The 22,973-nt window shown below is 38.8% G+C and overlaps 1 protein-coding gene across 2 annotated transcripts in view; it reads right to left on the bottom strand.

The window, feature by feature from the left end:
- LOC144015575 (guanine nucleotide-binding protein G(olf) subunit alpha) overlaps positions 1 to 22,270 on the bottom strand; it is a 57,637-nt gene extending 35,367 nt beyond the window's left edge. The window contains exons 1-4 of one of the 2 annotated variants that reach the window (XM_077515685.1): positions 21,507 to 22,270; positions 10,486 to 10,558; positions 8,128 to 8,182; positions 5,748 to 5,867 (exon numbers count right to left, since the gene is read on the bottom strand). In XM_077515685.1, coding sequence (XP_077371811.1) covers positions 5,748 to 5,867; positions 8,128 to 8,182; positions 10,486 to 10,558; positions 21,507 to 21,975 — 717 coding nt within the window. In that variant the 5' untranslated portion in view covers positions 21,976 to 22,270. Of the gene's footprint in view, positions 1 to 5,747; positions 5,868 to 8,127; positions 8,183 to 10,485; positions 10,559 to 10,790; positions 11,811 to 21,506 lie in introns of those variants that run through there. The other variant, XM_077515696.1, reaches the window with a different exon arrangement.
- Positions 22,271 to 22,973: the final 703 nt, after the last annotated feature.

Genomic DNA, 22,973 nt, shown 5'->3' with positions numbered 1-22,973 from the left:
AGGTTAAATTATTTTTACCCATGAATTTTAAAGCAAAAAAAAAAAAAAACAACCTAGAAGAGCACATTCATTTTTGGTGATTCGCTTGTGAAATTAGTTATATGCTTGCATTCCTGAACAGAAATATAAACTTGGTAGTTTAATGCTGCGCGTGATTGATTTGTGACTTCACGGAGAAGCCCAGTTTCCTCTTCCCTGTTCAAAATGGCAAAACTGTGCCAGCGCACTAGAACTGAATCTGGATCGGAGGAAATCCAATTCATTTTTTATCTCTTCTTCTTACAATGCCATAAAGTGTATCAGAATGGGCCACGTTGGAATTATGTCACTTGCCAGGTGTGGTGTAAAAATTAGCACTACTTGCACTACAAGTAACTGCACCTGCACACAAAGTAGAGCAGTGGGCGTGGCTAGTGTGAAGTTGAAGCTCACCTGCCACACGGCACTGTAACTTTAGCTCTGGGGCAAACAAACACAAGACAAACGCTAACCTTTTTTTTTTTTTGAACCAGCTGCATAGCCCTCAGCGGGCCTTCGCTCAATATTGACGACGGGTTAACGGCCAAAAGGTTGATGTGGGGCTTCCATATGGAAATGCACTGGGCTAGTAGCAAGGCTAGCATAGCAGCAGTGCTCATAATTGTTTGCATTTGCATCAGCGAGCACATGTAACTAAATATTCTAGTCGTTTCCATAAAAAAAAAAAAAAAAAAAAAAAAAAAAAAAAAAAAAAAAAAAACTTATCCAAAAGTCAACATTGTGTTTGCTATGACATGTATTAAAAACTTTAACTTTACCATATTTTATTTCATCCACTTAAAGCCGTACAAACTTGAAAAGACAACAAACATCCTTTTCTCATCCAAAAAAAATAAAGTATTGATTTTAGAGCCACTGACGTTCACACGTGGACATTAAAGAAGTGAGCCCATTTCAACGCTGTTGCTAACCAAATGGGTAGCACCAAAGCGCATAGTATCTCAGATGAAATTGATAGCTAAGAATAAATTAGTGACTTTTAGGAACTGGTAACTTTTTAACTTATTATTAGGCTTAAAAAAAAAAAAAAAAAAAAAAAAAATACACAACATCAAACCGGTAACTTCTCGTCTGGTAACTTTCCAGCATGAATAAGTCATGCTACCAAGGTAATAAGAAATTTGTAAAAATTTTACTTTGGAAAACAATGACCATACAGGTAACATGTAACAGGTAAGATCAAGCCTTCCTTTTTCCAAAACTGTATGAGTACAAATTACAAAATAAACACCAATCACTGCAAAATAAAGTAATCAGGGGGGTCCAGAATGAATTTGATAACTTCATTATGTTTCATGTACAATTAATACCTTTAAAAACTATTTTTTCCACTTGTTGTCAACTGAAGATGACATCACCTGTACTGAGGAAGTAGGTAGCAACCAATCGTGCCTCAGTTTGCTGACCAAACCCAGAAAACAGGTGAGCCATGATTGGTACAGCAAGTGGCAAAATTAATTTTTAAAAGTATTAATTGTATAAGAATAATAATGAAATTACCAAATTCATTCTGGACAAAATATTAACTTTTTACTACTGAAAATGGCTCAATGAGTCAAGTATCTCTTGAAACATTTCTTGACAATAATATGTTCTATGTGACCTCACTCGTCTAAACATGACGTTGTGATTAATATTACATTTACGGAAATTAGTTATGAAGCAAAATTCAGCCATTTTTATCCATCTCAGGAGGCGGCCATTTTGCTACTTGCTGGCGGCTGAAGATGACAATGTTGCTCAATGCTCAGGCAACGACCAATCACAGCTCACCTGTTTTCTGAAGCTGCGCCGTGATTGGTTGTTACCTGAGACCGGAGCAACATTGATGTCATCTTCAGTTGACAGCAAGTGGCAAAACGGCCACCCTTCGAGATGGACAAAAACAGCTGGATTTTGCTGCTGAACTCATATTGCACTAATGCAATATTAACCATTATACCATATTTAGACCAGTGGGGTTGCATAGAACATTTTATTGTTTAAAAAAAAAAAAATGGGTGGACTTCTCCATTAAGCAACCGTCTAACTGAATGGCTAATAAATAAACAAACTGATTAGCAGACTAACTCAGATAAATTGAAGTGTGGACTACCATTTATCCATAATAGTATGTATGTGACATAAATTGTAACATACTGTCAATAATATTCATGATGAAATGCAAACAAATGCACAAAACAGGCTCCTCCTCCAATCTATAGTCGAGTAAATAAAGGCCCCAAGTAACTGTGGAAATACTGCATTTACATTTCATTGTATTTTTGTTTTTCCAATAGTATTTGCAATGTTTCATATTACTGTACACACACAGTAATTCATTTTTGTTTCTTTTTAAGTGGACGTCAAAGAATAAAGACTTGTCTAGGGAGCGAAAAGAAAGACATACTCAGTTTTGTGCTCAAGTAGCCCAAGGAAGAACACTCAAGTTTGCAGTCGACCTCGTGAAAGAAAGGAAATTGCTGGCGGGGGAAAAGTTTTATGGTCGGATGAGGCAAAGGTTGAGAGTGCGGCCGGCGGCAACATGGTGGTGGCCGCCTTCGCGTTCAGCTGCTGCTGTTTGGGCTTTCACACTGTCGCAAATGCGGGTAACCCGCCGTGAAAGAGAAACATACAAACACACTGGTGAGATGGCTTCATAATGTTTTGCAAGTGGGACTGCAAGTCCATACAAGGAAGGTACTTATTGCAACAGTAAGATCCACCCGTTTATTTGCTAGCGGGCTACTTCCTGGTTCATGGAGGTTGACCTGACCTGACTTAGTGCCACTGACCATTTTGATGGCCTGGCATTATATTAAATAAAAACAAAAGATTCAAATAACACTCTCCATGAGCTACGTCTCAACGGGACCGATCATATGCCGTGTTCCGGCAAGTGTTACGATAGTAATGACACAGTGCCGTAAAGTATCTTGGTGGTAAAACTTCCATGACGAATAACGGTCTCAATAGCACACAGCTATATTATTGTGGGAATGCTGAAAGCATTCTTTATTATACTTATTATTAGGGGTGTGAATTGCCTAGTACCTGACGATTCGATTCGTATCACGATTCACAGGTCACGATTCGATTCGATACCGATTAATCCCGATACGAATTTATAAGTCGATTGTTGCGATTTTTTTTCATTCAAATTGAGAAAATACTAATCAGTAAGCTTGTAGAGTGTAAGATTTATATGAAAATGTATTATTTATCTGAAATTTCAGTCTTATACAGGTTGTAATCTGTTTCATGTTTGAACAGCATTAAAATAAAATATTAAGGCTTAATGTTCCATTCATATAACATTCTTCCATGCTCAAGGTGTGAATCCTAACCCGAAGTCAGACGTTTTGTTGAATATTTTTCCATTAAAAATGGAAGTTTAAAAATCGATTCACACACACAAAAAAAAAAAAAAAAAAAAAAGGCAATGATGATAAGACGTTGAATCGGTAAGACTACCGAATGAACAATTCTGAGCTCTTAAAAAAAAAAAAAAAAAAAAAAAAAAAAAAAATCGATTTTTTTTTATTGAATCGATTCGAGAATCGCGCGATGTTCAACTTGTTGAAAAAAATTGGTGTAATTGATGTGAATGAGGAGTACAGGCATTGCTTATAAATAGATGAATTAAAAAAAAACTGTACTAACAGTAATTTATGGTAGGTGACTTGCTGACTACTGAAGGAGAATGGGTGGATGGCTTTGTATTTGTTATTTAACTACAAGTTACTAAATGAATAGTAATACTAGTACTACTACTACTACTACTACTACTACTAGTAATTAATAGTTCATTACTTTGTATTTTTCATGGAATTTATCTTTTTATTTCCTTCATTAGCATTCTGCAATTAGCATTCAGCTATTAGCATTCAGCTATTAGCATTCAGCTATTAGCATTCAGCTTTCAGCCTTCCCACGCAATTTCTTCAGAAATCTAGTTTGATATAATAATCTGGCGACAAAGCATCAGTTTTCATCGCAGCGCTTCTTGTTCTATTCCGTGCTTCCGCTGCCGCTGGTGTGAATCCATTTAGGCTTGTGGCGATCGGGCTCACTAAAGCTAATCGACGAGAGACTAGCTAGAGTCCCAGGGATGGGCAATCTCGGCCCTCGAGGGCCGGTGTCCCTGCAGGTTTTCGATGTTTCCGTTTTCCAACACAAGCTGATTCCAATCAACGGGATCGTTATCAGTCTTGTGCAGAGCTTGCTGATGAGCTGATCATATATCAGCTGTGTTGGAAAACGGAAACATCGAAAACCTGCAGGGACACCGGCCCTCGAGGGCCGAGATTGCCCATCCCTAGACCCAAGTCACGTCAGTCACGTTTTTTCTTGAATCGTCACAACATCCCGTTTCCGCTAGTCCGAAACAAATGTGCACTTGTAGTGGCTCGGTCAGGCCAGCGTCTGAAGGTGGGCAGTGGCTCGACATTTCGGTACAGTGGCACCGGGCCATCGGGCTACCGTTCTGGCAAGCTGATTAACTGTCTAACTAAATGTCTAACTCCACTAACTATATGACTATCTAAACCTAATGGAAGGTGAACAGACAAACAAACTTCCTGATTAACTGACATACTAAATATGTGACTCACTAACAAAAAACACTCCAACCTACTCACTAACTGAATGACAGACAAACTGACTGACTAGCTTCATACGTAACTAAAATGACTATATAATTAACAGATTAAGCATCTGACTTAATAACCGACTGACAGATTGACTATTTGATGAAATAATTACAACACAACCATCCTATCCAACTTCTCTAGCTCTATAACAAAGAATAAATAAAAAAAAATAAAAGCATTGTGGGACATGGCCGTCCATTTCCCGCCAGCTTCCAGATAGCGTAACTCGCTTTAACAGCAAAAGAGATGGAGCCATTCAACACTGTTGAGAAACCAACGTTTTAAAGAAATGCTGCCGACTTTTGAGAGGCAGGACAAATTGCGTAAAATATCGTTACAGTTCCCAAGCATCCATTCCAGTTTTGTACGCAGGTGACAGACTAGAGGACATTCTGAAGGACAGAAGAGACATCTAATTTCACTCTGCCGGTACGGATATGTGAATGTACGTTTATTTTATGTACTAACATTTATTTAAGTGCAATTTTTGTGAACAAAACTTTTATTTGTTGTTCTAAATTTCAATTCCAGTGTTCAATATTCTTGAGAATTAAGTCAATTGCTCTTAGAAAGGATGTTGTTGGATTATTATGCTCTAATACCATTATATCAGTGGCATAAAAAAATGTATAACCTGATAGTAAAAAAAAAAAAAAAAAAAAAGTGTTATCGTGATAGGCCTATTCATGACATCGTGGCAGCGTACGTTGAGGTAGAACTACGCAATCCGTTACGCAAAATTTGGATCATGAAAACTTCAAGCGGATACCGTTTACAGCGAGCGAAAGTGCTAACCAAATGTGGCAAATGGAGAATTCCATCAAAGATGTTGAAGTTGATAATAGTTTCTTTAGCCCACAATTCTGCTGCTGACAACAACAAACACAACAACAAGGAAACGTTCGAACCCCCAGCGGTCTTATTCTCAAGATCGGCGCTCATCTGCAGCCACGCTGCATATCCGGCGTCCTAAGGAGGGGGCGGGGGCTTGGGGGCTTTCGCACACGTGACCACGTGTGCGCAACGGTGAAACTGAAACTTCAAACTGCGTTTGGGAAGAACCGAGAAGCATCTTACCTGTGAGTAGTCAAAGTCAGAGAGAGGTGCTATGCTCTTGATGTATTCGATCCTGAATTGGTCCTCTGGGTTGGCTAGCGGGACAGGGGGTATTAAAGTGCTCATCGCCGACACTATCGTCTGTACAGAGATTGGGAGCGAGAGAGAGGAAAAAACACAAGTAGCACGAAAAATTAGTTATTGTGACTGATACAGCATTGTTTAATGTTGCATATGTAAAGGAGGTATCAGCCAGCTATAGACTACCTGAGACAGTGATTCTCAGTGTGGTAAAAGTACCACTGTTGGTACATAGGCTCCCTCTAGTGGTACATGAAAGAATCACTGAATTAAATATTGTGCGTCTTGCAAGTGATTGAAACTTTTTATTAATCTAGTTCAGTACATTTAATTCAGTTTTACTAGCAAGTACAATCCATTTGCATTTAATCATTTAGAAAGATTTGCATTTTCACATTTATTTATGTACAATTTTACACGTACAAGTGCCACTGGTGGTTCAAGGGCTCCCTCTAGTGGTACGTGAAAGAATCACTGGATTAAATGTTCAATTTCTATGTGTTGCAGTCGTTTAAACTTTTTATTAATCCACTGCAGTACATTTAATTCAGTTTTACTTTAAGTAGAATGCATTGGCATTTAATCATTTAGAATTTTTTGAAAAATGTATTTACGTACAATTTCACTTTGCTTATTTACATTTTAATCGATTATCAATTCATTTTGTATTTGTATCTTTTGAGGTGGTACAGATGGGTTTTCTTACAATATATTGCACCATTCTTGCTATGAAAACTATGTTTTATAATGTATTACATACAGCTCAATTCTGCTTAAACATTAGCATACAATATGCTTTGTGTTTTTAATTAGTCAAACAAACACCTAGCTGCGAAATGTTAGTAAACTAGAGATTCAATCTCAGTTTGTACACCTAATGTGCTTCTGAAAAGTTTGCCTTGCTTCTGATCCATCACTGCCAGATGTAATTTTTTTTTCCTATCATAAATATTTTCCCTTCTTTCATGACCTATATAATCGGATGGTTCTCTTCCCATGTATCAAACAATCGCTGTGCAGGGGGTGCTTGGATTACGGAGTGACCTAACCCAAATTTGTACCAAGTCGGAATACGTAGCCTATCGCTAACCTGCGCTATCATAGGAGTATATTCTTTTATCATTGTTAGGGCTGTGCGCGAATTGGTGGTAAATTGAACAGCGTTGCGAACTGGCTGCTCAAAATGAATGGTGAATCAGAATTTTCAAGTCAGAATGGGTCATAGCATATTGTTATCAGAGATGAGCGTTGCGATGGCACTCACGTCTCCATACAAGTTAGACCCCCCCCCGACCTGAGGGACAAACTAGCTTAGCACTAGGTAGGATGAGACTAGAGCAAAACAACGGGGATGGATTTAAAATGAGACCAAGGAGGAAAAAAAAACAAAAAACAAAAAACAAAAAAACCCGTCCTGGATTCAACTTCTGTCAATGGCCAGTGTACAGCACGGGATCCGGAAGATTCAAGTTATGTTAAACTAAGAAGGGAAACCTTGATCTACTGAATCACCACACAGTGCAAGATGAATCAATTTGAACGTCTGACATTAACACAAATGGAAAATGGAGACTTTGGATGCAAGTGTGAGCTCTCAAAGTTGCATACGAAAAACTCTTCTATGCCATAAATAAAAAACAACCCAAAACAGCGGTAACTTCGCATGCCTTCTTGAACCACGCCCGCGACTGCACAAACTAGTTCATTGCTCGCCTTTAACTCATTTCAACCAAAAAACATATAAGTACGTTTTTTAGTTCTTTGTCCTTCACTCCCCAAAACATCTCCCTAAGTTTATGGGGTTTTTTTTTTTAACTAGAGCATACAAAAGGCTTTGCTGCAGCTTCAGGCCTTAAGAGGTCACTTAAAGCAATGGTAGTTATTACTAAAAAATAAAAAATTAAATAAAAAAAATGGTTAGCAGGTGGCAGCAGAGTATAAGAGATCAGCCATGGCCATGTTGCAATAAGCTCTTTTTGCCATTGTTTTTAACAGGTGTGTGAATAATGATGAAACTTAGCTATACTCTAATGCTAATTGCTGCGATACAGAAACAAATGTACTTTTTTTCGTGATGAAAGAAGAGACTTATCTTTCTTTTGGTAGGTTCACTGTTTTTATAGCAATAGAACACAATCTGTGGGCCTTGAAAAATCCGTCAAAATCCAGTAAAACAGTCGAGAGCGAAGGGGGTTGCTTCAGTGAAAATTGCTGGGAGTGAATGAGCTAAAAACCTTTCAAACGTTGCATGTTGTGCCATCCTAAACCAAGGACCCCCTATAATAAAATGGGGCGAAATGAAACTGCACGGCCAACTCACCACTATGGCATCCTTGACGTTTTTCCGGATGTCCTGGATTTTCTGTTTCTTTTCCCTGCATGGGAAGACAACGAGAGAGCAGGTTATGAAAAGCGTGACGCACGGCAGGCCACAAAAGATTGGTCATCTGAGCATTTTGGGACCAGATAGCAAGATGGGTTGAACTGGACAAAAGATAGTAACTGTTGGGAGCGGTCGCTGGAGGTACTTCTTTTACAATTTGCCTCTGTTTTTGTTGATGCCTGGCATGCGTCCCATGACGGGTGTGACAAAGAGGATCGTTCTGTAGTGCGCCAAAACTCTGCGGACATCTGTGAGTTTGTGAGTTAGCAGGCTACTTCCTGGTTCCTGGAGGGCACCCGAAGACGCCAGGACGGAGCCAGTTTGCATTCAAGGGGAGGTCAGCAGCTCCACTCACAGTGGAAATTGAACCGTGCACACCATCTACTAGCCAGATTCTTGAAAACAAATTGAATTATCCTTAAAAATGACCACGTTAAATCCGGTCTTAAAGATGACAGATTGATAGATTTTCTTTGGAAAGCTTTGTAAATAATATGTTGATTCGATTTATAAACAACATCATGGTCATATTTAGTAAATGAGGCGTTAAATTGCATTTAGGTGGTCTGAAAATGTGACTTTGTTCAAACCTGCAGCTGTACAAAACGGCTCAATCAGTAATAGATTTTGATCAACTAACAAACTCACTGTTGATATTTGTGCAAGAAAGAGGTGAAAAAAATACAGCACAGCACAGGACACCACAGTCCCAAACTTAAAAGTCCCAAAAGGCACATCGTTTTCTGGTTATCAGCAGACTGATGATGGAAACAATGGAACTTGGGAAAAAAAATATTGGAGAAATATGACCTAAAATGTGACCATACATTATTTAAAATGATAATTTTGAAGGCAAAAAGGAGTGGGACGGCACCAACTGATGTCTCTTGCACAATGTTTTCATATTATCAGTATCAGTAAAGTGATAACAAAACAATTGAACTAGTAAAAGAAAAAAGCTAATTGCCAAAATGTGACTTAAAATTATTATTTATGATGACAAAGGGGCCTGGGACAGACAGCATCGGCTGATCTCCTTAGCGCATCGTTTTTAGGTTATCAGTATCATTAAAATGAGGACAAACATGATAACTAGGGGGGAAAAAACAACTTCTTAACATGGAAATATGAATTACAATGTGACCTGTACTGTGTATTTCAAATCACCATTTATGATGAAAGTGCCATTATGTGATCTCCTTTGCATGTTTTTTAGTCAGTACAAGCAAAAAAAAATAAATAAAATTAGGATAACCACATAACTAGAAAAAATAAACTTATCATGGCAATACAACTTAAAACGTGAGTTTTACTGGATTTAAAGTATTACTTGAGATGACAAGAGGTCTCCTTTGTGTGTAATTTGAGTTTATCAGTAGTTATGAAAATAATGGCTTAAATTTCAATACAACCTGTACTTTATTTATAATTAGAGACATTGATACCACTTTTGTTTAGACCGATACAATACTCAACACTCTTGAGTAGTCAGTGATACCGAGTGCTGATAACACTCATACTTTTAAATCCAAAACATTATCAAGAAAAACAACAGGGCTATACATCCCAATATAATTTTTTTCCTTAAAATTGCATGAAATTAACGGCAATTTTCTATTATTCTAATTTCTCTTCTAGCTTCTGATCACAAAATGTCCACAAGAGGGCATCGGCCTTCCATCGCGAGTACGACAATTTTATATAACATTTAAAATATCAGTATATGGCAGCAAATGTGCCTGGGTTCCAATTTCCTGGGGCAAACAAACTCAAAATCACAACAAACGACCCACGTCCGGCTTCCGGGTGTTCGCATTTAATCGCTTTGCGCTGAAATTGCTGTTTTGCGATTGCAAACCGAGCACTGGCCCGATCAATGGTGTGCGCCAGGCCCTCGCAGCAAAAACAAATCATCGATAGGCACCCCCACCCTCCTCACATCGATGGCAACCTTTAACCCCCCCCCCACACCCGCGCCCGTGGACTAGGAAGCAGTGAATTATTTGACATGTGCGTGACATGGCCGTGCCAATCCTCGCATATGCATGGCGCCATGCGTGGCGAGAGAGGCGAGAGAAATTCAGAGAGAGCGAGCGAGAGAGGAGAGGAGAGAGAGAGGAGGGGAGGGGATAGATGGGATGTAACTGCCCAACAGGCGCTGCAGTGCTTGGGGAAGGAAGAACCGCTGGGCTGGCGCTTCGCATGGTGTGGCCTCCTCCTCGGGCTGGCGGGTGATGATGGGTCATGAAAATGAGCCTCATCCATCCATCCATCATCCATCCATTCAACACTTACTCTGCATTGAAGCCGTTGACGTGGAGAATCTTCATCTGCTTCACTATGGTGCTCTTTCCCGACTCCCCAGCACCTTTGAATAAACACATAAATAAATACACATTAGGGGTGGTTTGGTGGGGGCTACACATTTTCTGAGCCTTGCATCAATCCCCCCCCCCCCCCCCCCCCTCTCTCTCTCCACCTTCCCATGACATGCTAGCAAGGCGCTGCTGTCATAGACGTGTTGGCTAATAAACGAGGAGCAAAATGGGGGTAGCGGGGGTTTACTAGCTCACATTTCATCATCCCAAGACGACTCTTACCGAGTAATAAGAGCCTGTGCGTGGCTTTGTACGCTTGTCGCTCCTTCTGCAACTGTTTCTCGATCTTTTTATTCGCCTCTCGCTGAGCCTTCTCGTCGATGCGCTGGTCTTCAGTCTTGCTGTTGCCCAAACAACCCATCTTCCGTCGCCCCCGAAAAAAAAAAGCCCTTCCTTCGCCGACAAAAACAAAATACAACGCCAGGGACGTTCCTTTAAAATGGTGACGGAATGGTCAAGTGTTTTTTCTTAATGATAATAATAAATTAAAAGAAGAAGAAAGAAAGAAAGAAACCAATCTCTCGAGAGGCTTCTCGGGAAGGGAGGAATCCGTCCCCCGTTATGATTCCGCTTTTAGCCGCAGCCGAGCGTCATCCAATACGCCTGGTATTGACGGAGCAGCCGCGAAAAGGGGGTTAAAGACCGAAATATGGTTTTGGGGAGGGGGGGGGGGAACTAAAAATAAATAAAAGAGAGAGAGAGGGGAGGCCTTTGTAATGTCCGTGAATGTAGCCAAACGTTGCTATCTCCGGCCCCTCTCTCTCTTTTCTCCCTCTCTCTGTCTCTCTCGCTCTGTCTCCCTCCTCTATCTATCAAGATTTGTGTCTCCTCAACTCAGCACTGCCTCTCGCTGTGGCACCAGGAAGTAGCCGTGGCCCGCAGAGGTGGAAAAGCAACGCGCGTGCTAAAGCGTTCCATTAAATAGCCCGCAGCGACACGGCGCTTCCAAAACCCGCGCGTCCGAGGCGACAGGAGCCATTCCCCGACTTTTTAGTCCCTCGCTGTGCTTGCTGCCACACCAGTCGGCGGAGGGGTGGAAACCTGGACGCCTGTAACCGCTGCCTGACAAGAGGGGATGGGCACAGCGGCCTTGACCTGAACTAGCAACGAGCTGTAGTGCCGGGATTTACCATCCTCCGCTGCCTTTAAAAAATACCATCACGGTAGTCCATGAACGCACCTCGCCTCTCAGTAATCAACCCTACATTGTCGACTGCTTCTAAAAAAAAACGACAGTCGTGGTCGTCATTGAACGCCTCTAGCTTTTTCTCCAGACCGTTACGCCCGCCCTCTGCTTTGATTAAAAACTACAAACATGGCGACTCGCGAGCACCTAAACTCAACCGCAGCTGAAAGCCTGAAACACATTGTTGAACGTTATAAAAATAAATAATAAAAACAATATTAACTTTTCTTTGTAAATTGTTGTGACTGTACCGTTTTCAATTGTCCACATTAATTAATATTAGCTTCTAGGGGTTATGCAGGCAGTAATACTAAACACTTGAAAAATTTTTAACATTCTGCAAAATGGACACACGCTCGCGCGCGCGCACACGCACGGTCCCAAATCCCAACCCCAGTAAAGTCACCAAGCGAAGCTGTGCAACACTACCCTCGAGTGGTAAGATGTGGTAGTGCACACTGCTCGGCGTTGCAACCACCATCACGTGTGATGTTAACGAATCTCGCGAGACTATAACTCTGAGCATTGCGCAAAAGGATTCATTTATTTGAAGACCCCAAAAAATAAAAGGAGGAAAATTTGATAAATAACCGGGGGGAGGGGGAATCTATAGTTTTTGTGTCAAGCTACTTATTTCTTTAAATGCAAGGATAAGTGATACCGAAAATGGCTGGCTATGATAAACTTGAACAAACCAAAATGTCCCCGAACAAATTATTGTAAACAAGAACAAAGCTGCACGTGACATGAGTGTGTGACAGGAAGATAAAATGGATGGATGCCTTGTGTTGTGCTACATATGAAACCCTGAGGGAATGAGCATATAATATCCACAATACATTGAGAAAAATGTATTAATTACACATCCAATTAAACCATAAGTCACATTTTTCAGTCAGTAGGTTAGTCTGTTCATGTTGAAACGTCTTTTCTTTTTCTTTTTTAATATCTATTTGGGGATTTTTCATCTAATATTAATGTTATTTAGTTTCATTGTGTAGTTTCTAATACGTGAATAATATTAATTTAGGATTTTTCAACGTTGATAAAAAACACAAAAATGGTCACAAAAATAACTTGAATCTGACAAAAGTGAAAATAAATAAAATGAACCAATGAAAACCAGACATTGCTATTTAATTGCATTTTAACAGACAATTTAATTTAAACAAACTGGAAACAAGCCCAGACAAAAATGATGTCACCCCTAGAAAGTTTTTTTTAAAGGATGAAAATTAAAGGCTCAGTATGCCGGTTTCACTCAGGAAAAGGCACTTTTAAATACAGGATGTACACACTTTAACTTTCTCTCAGTCCACACATCTGTGTTTATGTTCATCTTTGGTGGTGATTTCGTCCTAAACCCCCCAAAGCCTGTATTTTGTCATTTTGTGTTTGTTTTGTAAACAGTGGGACGTTTCTGTGGCAAGACAGTGTTTACACTCCTCCAGCCAATCGCAGAGCAGGGGGGTGGCGTGTCGCAAACGGGGCCAGGCGAACGCGTCGGCTGTGTGACGTCACTCCCGCGGCAATTTGAAAGCACGCACGGATTATTGTTTTTTTTCACTCACTCACTCACTCACTCACTCACTCACAGACAGAAGCTTACGTGTGTGAATGAGAAAAATACAGGCTGGGGGGGTGGGGGTTTAGGACAAAATCACCACCAAAGATTAACATAAACACAGATGTGTAGACTGAGAGAAAGTTAGTGTGTACATCCTGAATTTAAAAAGTGCATTTTCCTGAGTGAATCCAGCCGACTGCGCCTTTAACTTCACAAGGACACGTGAAAACTTAGGTGTGTCCTCTAATTAGCATCACAGGTGTCTTCAAATTTGCAATCAGTCAGTCGGCCTATTTAAAGGGTAGCAAGTCGTCCCTGTGCTGTGGTGTGTACTATACTATGCACCATAGGAAGTAAATAGAGAATTGTCACAGATTAGAAACAAAACTACAGGCAAGCATGTTAAAGGTGAATCCCATGATACCATCTGCAAGCAGCGAGCTTTCCCAGTGACCTAAGATGCACATATTCAGAAATGTCAGAAACGTGTCAGCAGGAGGTAAATGGTTGACACAATGAAGACCACGAATGGCAACAAAAGCGCTAAGAACAGCCAAAAAGATATTCAAGGACAACTCCAAGGTCAAGCGACATCAGTGTCAGATCACATCATCTGTCATTGCTTGAGCAAAGTGGACTTTATGGGAGATGGCCAAGCAGGACACCTTGGTTGAAAATTAATCATATTAAAAAAAAAAAAAAAAATAGATCATGACAATGTTGTGCATATCTGTAAATTGAAGCAGAAATCATTTGTCAATTAAAATAATTTTGAATCGAAAATCGTTTAAATCAAGAATCGAAAATCGATTCTGAATCGAATCGTAGACCCAAAAATCATAATCGAATCGTAAGACAGTCAGATTCCCAGCCCTAATATATATATATATATATATATATATATATATATTTTAGGGGTGTGAATTGCCTAGTACCTGACGATTCGATTCGTATCACGATTCACAGGTCACGATTAGATTCGATGCCGATTAATCCCGATACGAATTTATAAGTCGATTGTTGCGATTTTTTTTCATTCAAATTTAGAAAATACTAATCAGTAAACTTGTAGAGTGTATGTAGATTTGTATGAAAATGTATTATTTATTTATCTGAAATTTCAGTCTTATACAGGTTGTAATCTGTTTCATGTTTGAACAGCATTAAAATAAAATATTAAGGCTTAATGTTCCATTCATATAACATTCTTCCACGCTTAAGGTGTGAACCCTAACCCGAAGTAAGACGTTTTGTTGAATATTTTTCCATTAAAAATGGAAGTTTAAAAATCGATTCAGCCGCCTATTGAATCGATTCGAGAATTGCACGATGTAGTATCGCGATATATCAGAAAGCTTGGTCTTCATCGCAGGTTATGGGTCTTTTATTGCCGTAAAAGGTTTCGCAACATATTATGTCATTTTGGTTAATTTTCATTAGATCTTTATTTATTATTACTATATTCAGATTGAAGTTATGTATGCGACCACTGTGGGGTACGAACAATTTTGTCGATGTGATTATTTTTTAGTTTTTGTGAGGTTTTCATCAAGTAATTATGTATGAAGATGTGTTTTTTGGGGGTATTTTACAATAAATATTTATGTCTCATAGTTTGTTATTTTTTCGGAAGTTATAATCTGATGTAATTTTGGTGTATATTTTTTTAAAATATATTTTTGTCTAATTATTAGGACCCAATTGTATCTGTAAAAATTATTTTTTCTCCTAATTAAATCAAAAAGTATAAGAAACCTCATCAAATTCTGCACACTCACCGGGCCTGGTGAAAAATGTAATATTTTAAAGTTTTCATAAACGACTCAACTCATTCAACTTTATTGATAAAGCGCTTTAAGAACAGACATTGCTGTATACAAAGTGCTGTACATAAACATAAATATCAGTTTTGCAGTAAGCAAGAACAAAGCAAACATTTTGAAGTGCAATACAAGTTTTTTTTGTGGGTCATCTAATCCAAAAATGTTATATTTTTCATCTAATACTTTCATATTTTTTGTAAATGTCTGTGTCATTTCTCCAATGTATTTTCATTTATAATAAAATATTTTTTCCATTTAATTCTAATATTTTCCTTTTTTTTCTTTATCTAATATTGTTCCACGTTAAGCAGAATTAAACAGAATAATCCACCCATTTTCAGCCATCCAAGGAGGCTAACATTTTATGCAGCATCGCCCCCTGCTGTCAACTCAAAGAGTGGTCAAAGTGCTCTTAGTAGGCTCGCATTGTGAGCCTCGCCGTCATGTGGCCAAACCCAGAAAACAGGTGACGCCAATTTCAATAAACGGGGGCGGGCTAACATAAAACTACTACTAAACTTGGATGGCTGTAAACGGCGGATTAATTCTGCTTAATTCGTGGGTGGCACATAAAACATACTGCAAAGAAAATTTTGGAATTTGTACTCGTCTTCCGCTTGAAAGCAGCTCATTTTGTCTGGAGGGTTATTAAACTACATAAACATGTGCAAACAGTGGAAGTTCCTTTTTAATTTTGGCTGCAAGTTTCATTTGACGTGACCTATAAAACGAGAGCGTCTTGTCGATGACATCATGTGAAGTTATGCAATCCGACAATATCGCACGGTGAGAGAGCTGCTTCTTATCTGCGACTGCTGTCCGTTCATATAATAGCCTCCACCATAAAAAGCTTTAAATAAAAAAAAAATAAAAAAAATGAGGCTGATTAGTCGCATGAATTTACAACACACGCTCCAGTGCAAATACACAATAAAGACATAAAGATAAAGACGGTAGTCACACAGTCCAGCGTCCTTCCGGGATTGTTCCCTTGAACCCTCATGCTTCGTGACAGGTCGACTTGACACAATTTAAAAGAGAGGAAAAAAAAATAATAATAAAAAAAAATAAAAGACTGGTGGGGTACACATTAAAACAAACAAGTATTCACAGTCACACATTCATACCTAGCAGCAGTTTTACAGATACAACTACGAAAAAAAACCCATAAAAAAAAAATAAAAATAGAGTATTTTAGCTGTTTATTGCCACTCCCAGATAAAGTTTACTGTCAAATTAAATTTAAAACCAATAATAAACCTTCTGTGTCCAGAACAACCACAGAGCTGAGCCGTTCAGTCCGCTAGCTTAATGCTAATCTAGCTAGCATCTATGAACTAGTAGTGTGACCAGACGTCGTTGCTGCATACGAGGATGGTCGGAAGTCGGAAATATCCGAGTTCAAACCAGGAAGTGCGTCGGGGAACTCGGAAATTGCACTTGCGAAGTCGGGAAAAAAAACAAGGACCGACTTCACCGGCGGACTGCAATGTGACGTCACTCTGAATGGCAAAACACAATTTACTCGAGTATAAAACTAGATAGCTTTTTCTTCATTCATAAATATTCACCATAACTTCATGTAACGCAACGTACGTGACAGTATTGCCGCTATATCCCTGCATGAAATTATACAGTAAACTACTTAACTGTATGGAATGTTTTTGAAATAAGATTGAAACAATAAATGAAGCAAAATTGCAAAAAGTTAATTTTTCTGGAGGTCAAATTGAGTTTTGAGGACCAAAATAAAAAACAATTTATCACTAACCGCCATTTTGGTTGTTTACGTTCACCTCGAACGCTTTGAGGTCGGAACTGGGAAGTTTCAACTCTGTTATTTCCGACTTCCGACCATCCTCGAACGCAGCATGTGTTTTGGCTTGGACAGTTCCGTTATCAGGGTCCCGCATTCAAGCGGATATCGCCAACCTCATTGTTTTGTCCCGATATTCTGCAAGTCTTGTCCTAGCGTCTCGTGTTTTTGCCATGTGCATGTCAATCACACGGCTGACAATAGCAATTCATATGCTAAACGCATTAAAATGGAAGTGAAAATCCTTCCTGTTTACTCCCAAATTCACATTTGCGTTCTCATTCGAATCACCATCTAAGCAGTAACAGCCGTTGAACGGAACTAGAACTACTTCCTGCTTTTGCATCTAAGAATCATGGGTAATGTAGTCCTGCTATCGACTGCGGTCGCTACTTGCCGGTCAGACAACGCAAGCTGAGCTTTCTAGCGGTATAATCCAATGTTACAATGTGTTGACCGACGTGAGGTAAACGGCACAGACAGCTTCCAATAGCTTCCAATCGCAAAAAAAACAAACAAAAAACAAGTATAATATTGCGTGTGTTGCCTTCTTTAACGCTGTCGTCAAAGATAACATTTAGCTAGATAGCATTAGCCATATTGAAATCAGATGATAAACCCATCAAAGAAATTGGGCTTTTTTTTGTGTTGGAAAAATTTGGGAGGGGTTTTTGCAATAGTGAATCTGCAAAAACATATTTTAAATTAAGAGTAAAAAAATAAAAAATAAATAGCTTCATTATTGTTCAACATATCTCCATGACCATATTTGTAAAACATCCACCTTAAATGTTCCGAAATTAAGAAAGTTTCTTCAGAATTACAGGATTTTTGAAGCATTTCAAGTATTCCATGGGCACTTGTAACTTTGCTATACATTCTATATTCTTTATCCTCTGCGTAGAATGACTACAATTAGTGCAGTACTGATGAACTGAGAGTAGATGAGACGTCTCAATGAACAGATTGTCTTATACTGCCCCTATAGGTGACAAAGGCGGGCACAGCAGAAGAAGAAGAAGTACAAGTTATTAAATTGATGCAGTGTGACAAAAATTGTTTAATTCTTGTTTTTATTGTTTTGTTGTATTTTTGTTTTTAGTTGTCAGTTTTTATATTTGTGTTTTTCATCTGATATCTATGTATTTTGTTGCATTTTAAAAAATTATTTTCTCTTGTTTGAACTTTGTATAATATTTGGGGATTTTGTGTGCCATTTCCTTCAGATGATGGATTGATGGATGGATGGATTAGATAGATAGATAGATAGATAGATAGATAGATAGATAGATAGATAGATACTGTTTTTGTTAGACCCCTACTTTACAACAATTCCATTCATGCTAACAACGCTACTGCTAAATGCTAACAGCGGGAAGATGATTCATGCACCGGCCCGGCCCGGCCCACCGGGGAGCCACAATAATGTGGCTTCCTGTCCGAGATATAAAAGCCACTTCCTGTTCCTATCATCCCCGTCGGTTAACCACAAAAGGAATTATGCAATTTCACAGACAAAAGTGCTGTGGCTTTCGTGCTATTTTGGCAGCAAAATAATCACATTTTTGTATCATATTGAGGAAAAAAACCCATCTTAATTTATTTGAAAAAATATCATAATCATACTTTTTATTACTTAATTTCATTTAAATTCGATTTTCCTTCGAGATTAACCATGAGTCCCAATTTTACAAGAACGAAATCCAGAAAGAAGTCATGATGATGTCATAACATTTTGAGTTTAAACAAAAATCACAATTTTAGGACAACTATGTCGTCAGGGAAAAAATATTTTTTGAGGAAATCCGAGATAGGTTACAAATTTCTTGTGCTTGGGGTGGGGGTCGAAAAAATGAATTGCAATATATTATGTCATATTTTAAAAGACGCTTGTCACGTATGAGGCCATACTAAACAAATTAAATTCACATGGCATTATGGGGAAAAAAATGATGGAAATCATTCACTGGAGACATAACAAGAAATCATACAAATTACAAAAAAAAAAAAAAAAAAAAATATATATATGGTTCCAACATATTGATGTAATGTGGGACAAATTAGAAAAAAAAATATTTTTTGTTTGTTTTTTTTTCCTTTCAATTTAGCTTGATTTAATTACTTTTCAGAGGGTTTTTATTAGTTTTACTTTTTCCGAAAATGCTTTGCTTTATCTTAGTTTTTATAAGTTTCAGTATTTAGTGTTTTTTAATTGCCTTTTTATTATTAGATTTAAAAAAAAACACTATTTTCAGTTGCAAAAATTTATCAGAAATATTATTTTATGACCATTATAAAAACACTGCGATTGGCTGGCAAGCAGTCCAGGGTGTCCCCCGCCGACTGCCCAAAGCCAGCTGAGATAGGCTCCAGCACCCCCCGCGAGGAATAAACGGTCAAGAAAATGGATGGATGGACATTATAAAAAACAACCATCCATGCATACACTTTTGCAGCCATTATAAGAATCCAATTCCTGCAAGCAAACAATACAAATTGAGAAGAAAAAATGTTTGATGATGGAGGATGCAATACACAACGTGACGCTCATGTGTGCGGCGATGACGCAGTTGGTCAGTCAAGAGTGAGAGTGCGACTAATAAGCAATGAGCTCCGCTTCTTTACTCAGTGGCCGACGCATAAGACAGTAAACTACTACACTGGACCATATAACCTGGCTGCGTATGAATAATAAGTTGGAATATTTAAGACAAAGTCTTAGCTTTTTTTCTTTTCTTTTTTTTTTCTAGGGGGGGAATCACAGTTGGACAAAAATAAAGTCTAACATTGCAACAATACAAATATTTCCAGGAAAAAAAAATATGAGAATAAATTTCATTTTTATGAAAATAGAGTTGTGATTGTATAACGATAATGTCGAGAATAATGATGTTCTTTTATAAGAATAAAGTTGAAATTTCATGAGTTATAATACAGTATGAAAATAAACTTGCAATTTTTGCGGAAAAATAAGTCAATTTTCTGAGTAGAAAGTTGCAATTTTTATAAGGGAATAAAGTTGTCATTTTATAATAAAGAAGTTCTAATAAGTCTAAGTCATAATTCTATGAGAAGAAAGTCAAAATTAGTCATTAAAAAGCTGTTATGGGGAGGTAATTTATGAGAAGAACAACAAAATATTTGTGGAAATTGTAACTTTAAGAGGATAATGTAATATCAGTCATATAGCATAATTGCAAAGGTAATTTTTTTTTTGTCTTATACTGTTACAAAATGAATACAAAAACAATAGTCACCCTTGCATCATTAATGCGCAAATTGTTTTAACTTTGTTTTAAAATAACACAATGCTTGTTAAAAATAAACATCTCGTTTTCCAAAATCGTTCAAATAGGACATATGCGTATAAATATGAAAAATGTTCAGTTTATAGAAAATGATGCAGTTTTCTCAAGGATTCAATTGCAACATTGTGAGCCTCATTATTGTCTAAGTTGTTTTTAATTTAGAAAACAGACAAAAATGCTTGATTAAAAACTGTTTCCCCCCCTCTTTAGTGTTCTAAACTCGTGTAAATATGACGGGCAGTTATGCTATAAAGATGTAAATGATATGACAAAGTAATGGAGTTTTGAGAAAATTAAGCAGTTTTACGAGGATTAAATGATTCACTATTAAAACATGTCTTAAAGTACATCTCCGTTCTTTGGCTTTTGACTCAGCATCGTTTCAGTGTTTTATGGTGTCTGCTGTATTTTGTGCTATCAATTTATTGATACTTATTTTATTACTTATTTAATCATTCACTTACCTACTTCTTGTGTTAATTTATTATTAATTTTATTTAATAATAATAATACATGTATTTATTTATAAAGCACTTTTTCATTTACCTACTTATATTTAATAAATTATTTTGTTTTACTGTAAAACTGTTTTTTTTATTCCTGCATGGTTGTTTTAAAGTGCTTTATTAATAAAGTTGAGTCTTAGTAGTAGTGAGACAAAGTTTTTAACTCAACTTAGACAACAGCAAAATGCTTGACCCCAAAAAAAAAAAAAAAAACATTTTATTGTCAGAAACCCTTCAAATGCAACACAGGCAATTATCCTATCATGATTATGATATGAGAAGTTGTAGAGTTTTGAACTTTTGAGACTATAGTTATCCTTATGTCATTATTGCCTAGGTAATTTTTAACTCACTGTTACAAAACCAATAAAAAAAAAAAAACAGCAATATGGTTGCTAAAAATGTTACCCTCCTTTTATGAAGTCAAAATACTGCAGTGCAATTTTGCGTGACTATAAAGTGTCGTCAACACAAAAATACAGATGATAGTCTAAATATTAAGTACACAATTATTTGACCATAGTGTGTGTCAGTATATTGTAGTACGTATATTCCAGTGTGTGATGTCATACTGTAAGTGGCAGGCCCAACGTTCATGATGACAGCCCGCGTGTGGCACAAGGCCTCCCCGGCGAACTAGTGACATCACCCGGCTACAGGCTACGTTGTCTGGCCGCTGTCACAAAACAGAAAGAAGCCGAGGTGGAGGTGGAGGAGGGCCGGTGGTCTTACCGAGAAGCAGGAGCCGGTGCGTCTGCTTGTATTCCCGCTTGAGCTCCTTGAGGGCCCGGTCGATGCTCTTGCTGACTTTCCTCGCCTCCTTCTCGGCCTCCTTCTCCTCCAGGAGGAGCTTGTCCCAATTTTTCTGCTTGTTGCCGCTATTGTTGCTTTTGTGCGGCAGCTGCAGGCGGCGTCCTCCTCGCTCCTTGGCCGCCGCCGCTGTCGTCGCCGCCGCCGCGGACGACGACGTCCCTTTGCCGCCTCCGTTCTGGATGAGGACGCCGTCCCCGGCCGAGCCGTGCTCCCGACCGGGCTCGCATCCACCACCACCGCCGTCCTCCGCGGAGCGAGCTCCGTGGGCGCGGGTCGGCGCGGAAACGGCGGCCGCCTCCGGATGCGGCTCCGAGTCCGAGGCGGCGTTGGAGATGGAGCCGCTCAGCTCGCCGAAGAGCCGCGGCCGCAGACTATAGCACAGCCCCATGCTGAACCAGATATGTGCCAAAGGGGATCGCTCATAAAGGAATGATATGCGCCAGCGGCCCTAGCGAGCCATCGTCACACACATGCGCGTACACACACGGCCGTAAAGTCCGTCGGTCGCTAAGATGTCGCTCCGGAGACGAGGCGGAAATGAAGACCACCGGGTGGGCGCCGACATTCGCTACATGACATCGTGCCTTCGAGGCACCCCTGTATGGTGTTTGTGTGTGCGCGCGCGCGAGTCTCCCCTCCTCCGGTGGGCTCGCTCGGTCTACGATCACCTGATCGTGTCCGTGGACACTGCGGGTGCACACCAGCGTTTACCGTAAAGTGGACGCCAAGGACGCAAAACGTGATTTGCGGTGCGTTTGTGGGCGACATTACGGTAATGGTCATTCCGAACATCCGGGCATTTCTGTTATTTTCGTAATGCAACGCAACGTAAATGCTAAACAAACGGCGGATTGTATTGCTTTTGCCCGTGACAAATCATGCAAATTGTTATAGCCGCCAAACGACATTTCATCACACTTTGAAAAAATATATAATCAAATTACAACGATCCGAAGTACAATCCTTTTCAATGGACGGAGAGGGTCATTTTACCAGGAAAGACCGCCATTTTGAGTTGTGACGTAAACTTGGAATTCGAAAACACCACACAAAAGTTTCTTTTTTCCCTCCTCAAGATGGTAATATGCATTAGCATATTACATTATAAATATTAACATGAATATTATCAGAATTGATGTAAATCCTTATTTTCTCCTTCATAAAATGTTGACCTTTTTGCACCTTCCAAATTGATATTACATTTTTCTCATAAAATAACACAAAAACTGTCTTAAAAACAAAATGTGATATCCTTCCTGCTCAGTTTTTTCTCATCTAAAACATTTTTTTTTTAAATGTTGAATTCTGTACCTTTGTAGTATTACTGTTTTGTATTTCTACCTTGATTTAAACTGTGCTATATTACATTTATCCAATAAACATGAC

The sequence above is a fragment of the Festucalex cinctus genome, chromosome 1 (assembly GCF_051991245.1).
Source record: "Festucalex cinctus isolate MCC-2025b chromosome 1, RoL_Fcin_1.0, whole genome shotgun sequence".
Taxonomy (NCBI): Eukaryota; Metazoa; Chordata; class Actinopteri; order Syngnathiformes; family Syngnathidae; genus Festucalex; species Festucalex cinctus.
Note: the sequence above shows the minus strand (reverse complement) of the source record. Positions and strands in the feature narration are given on the sequence as shown.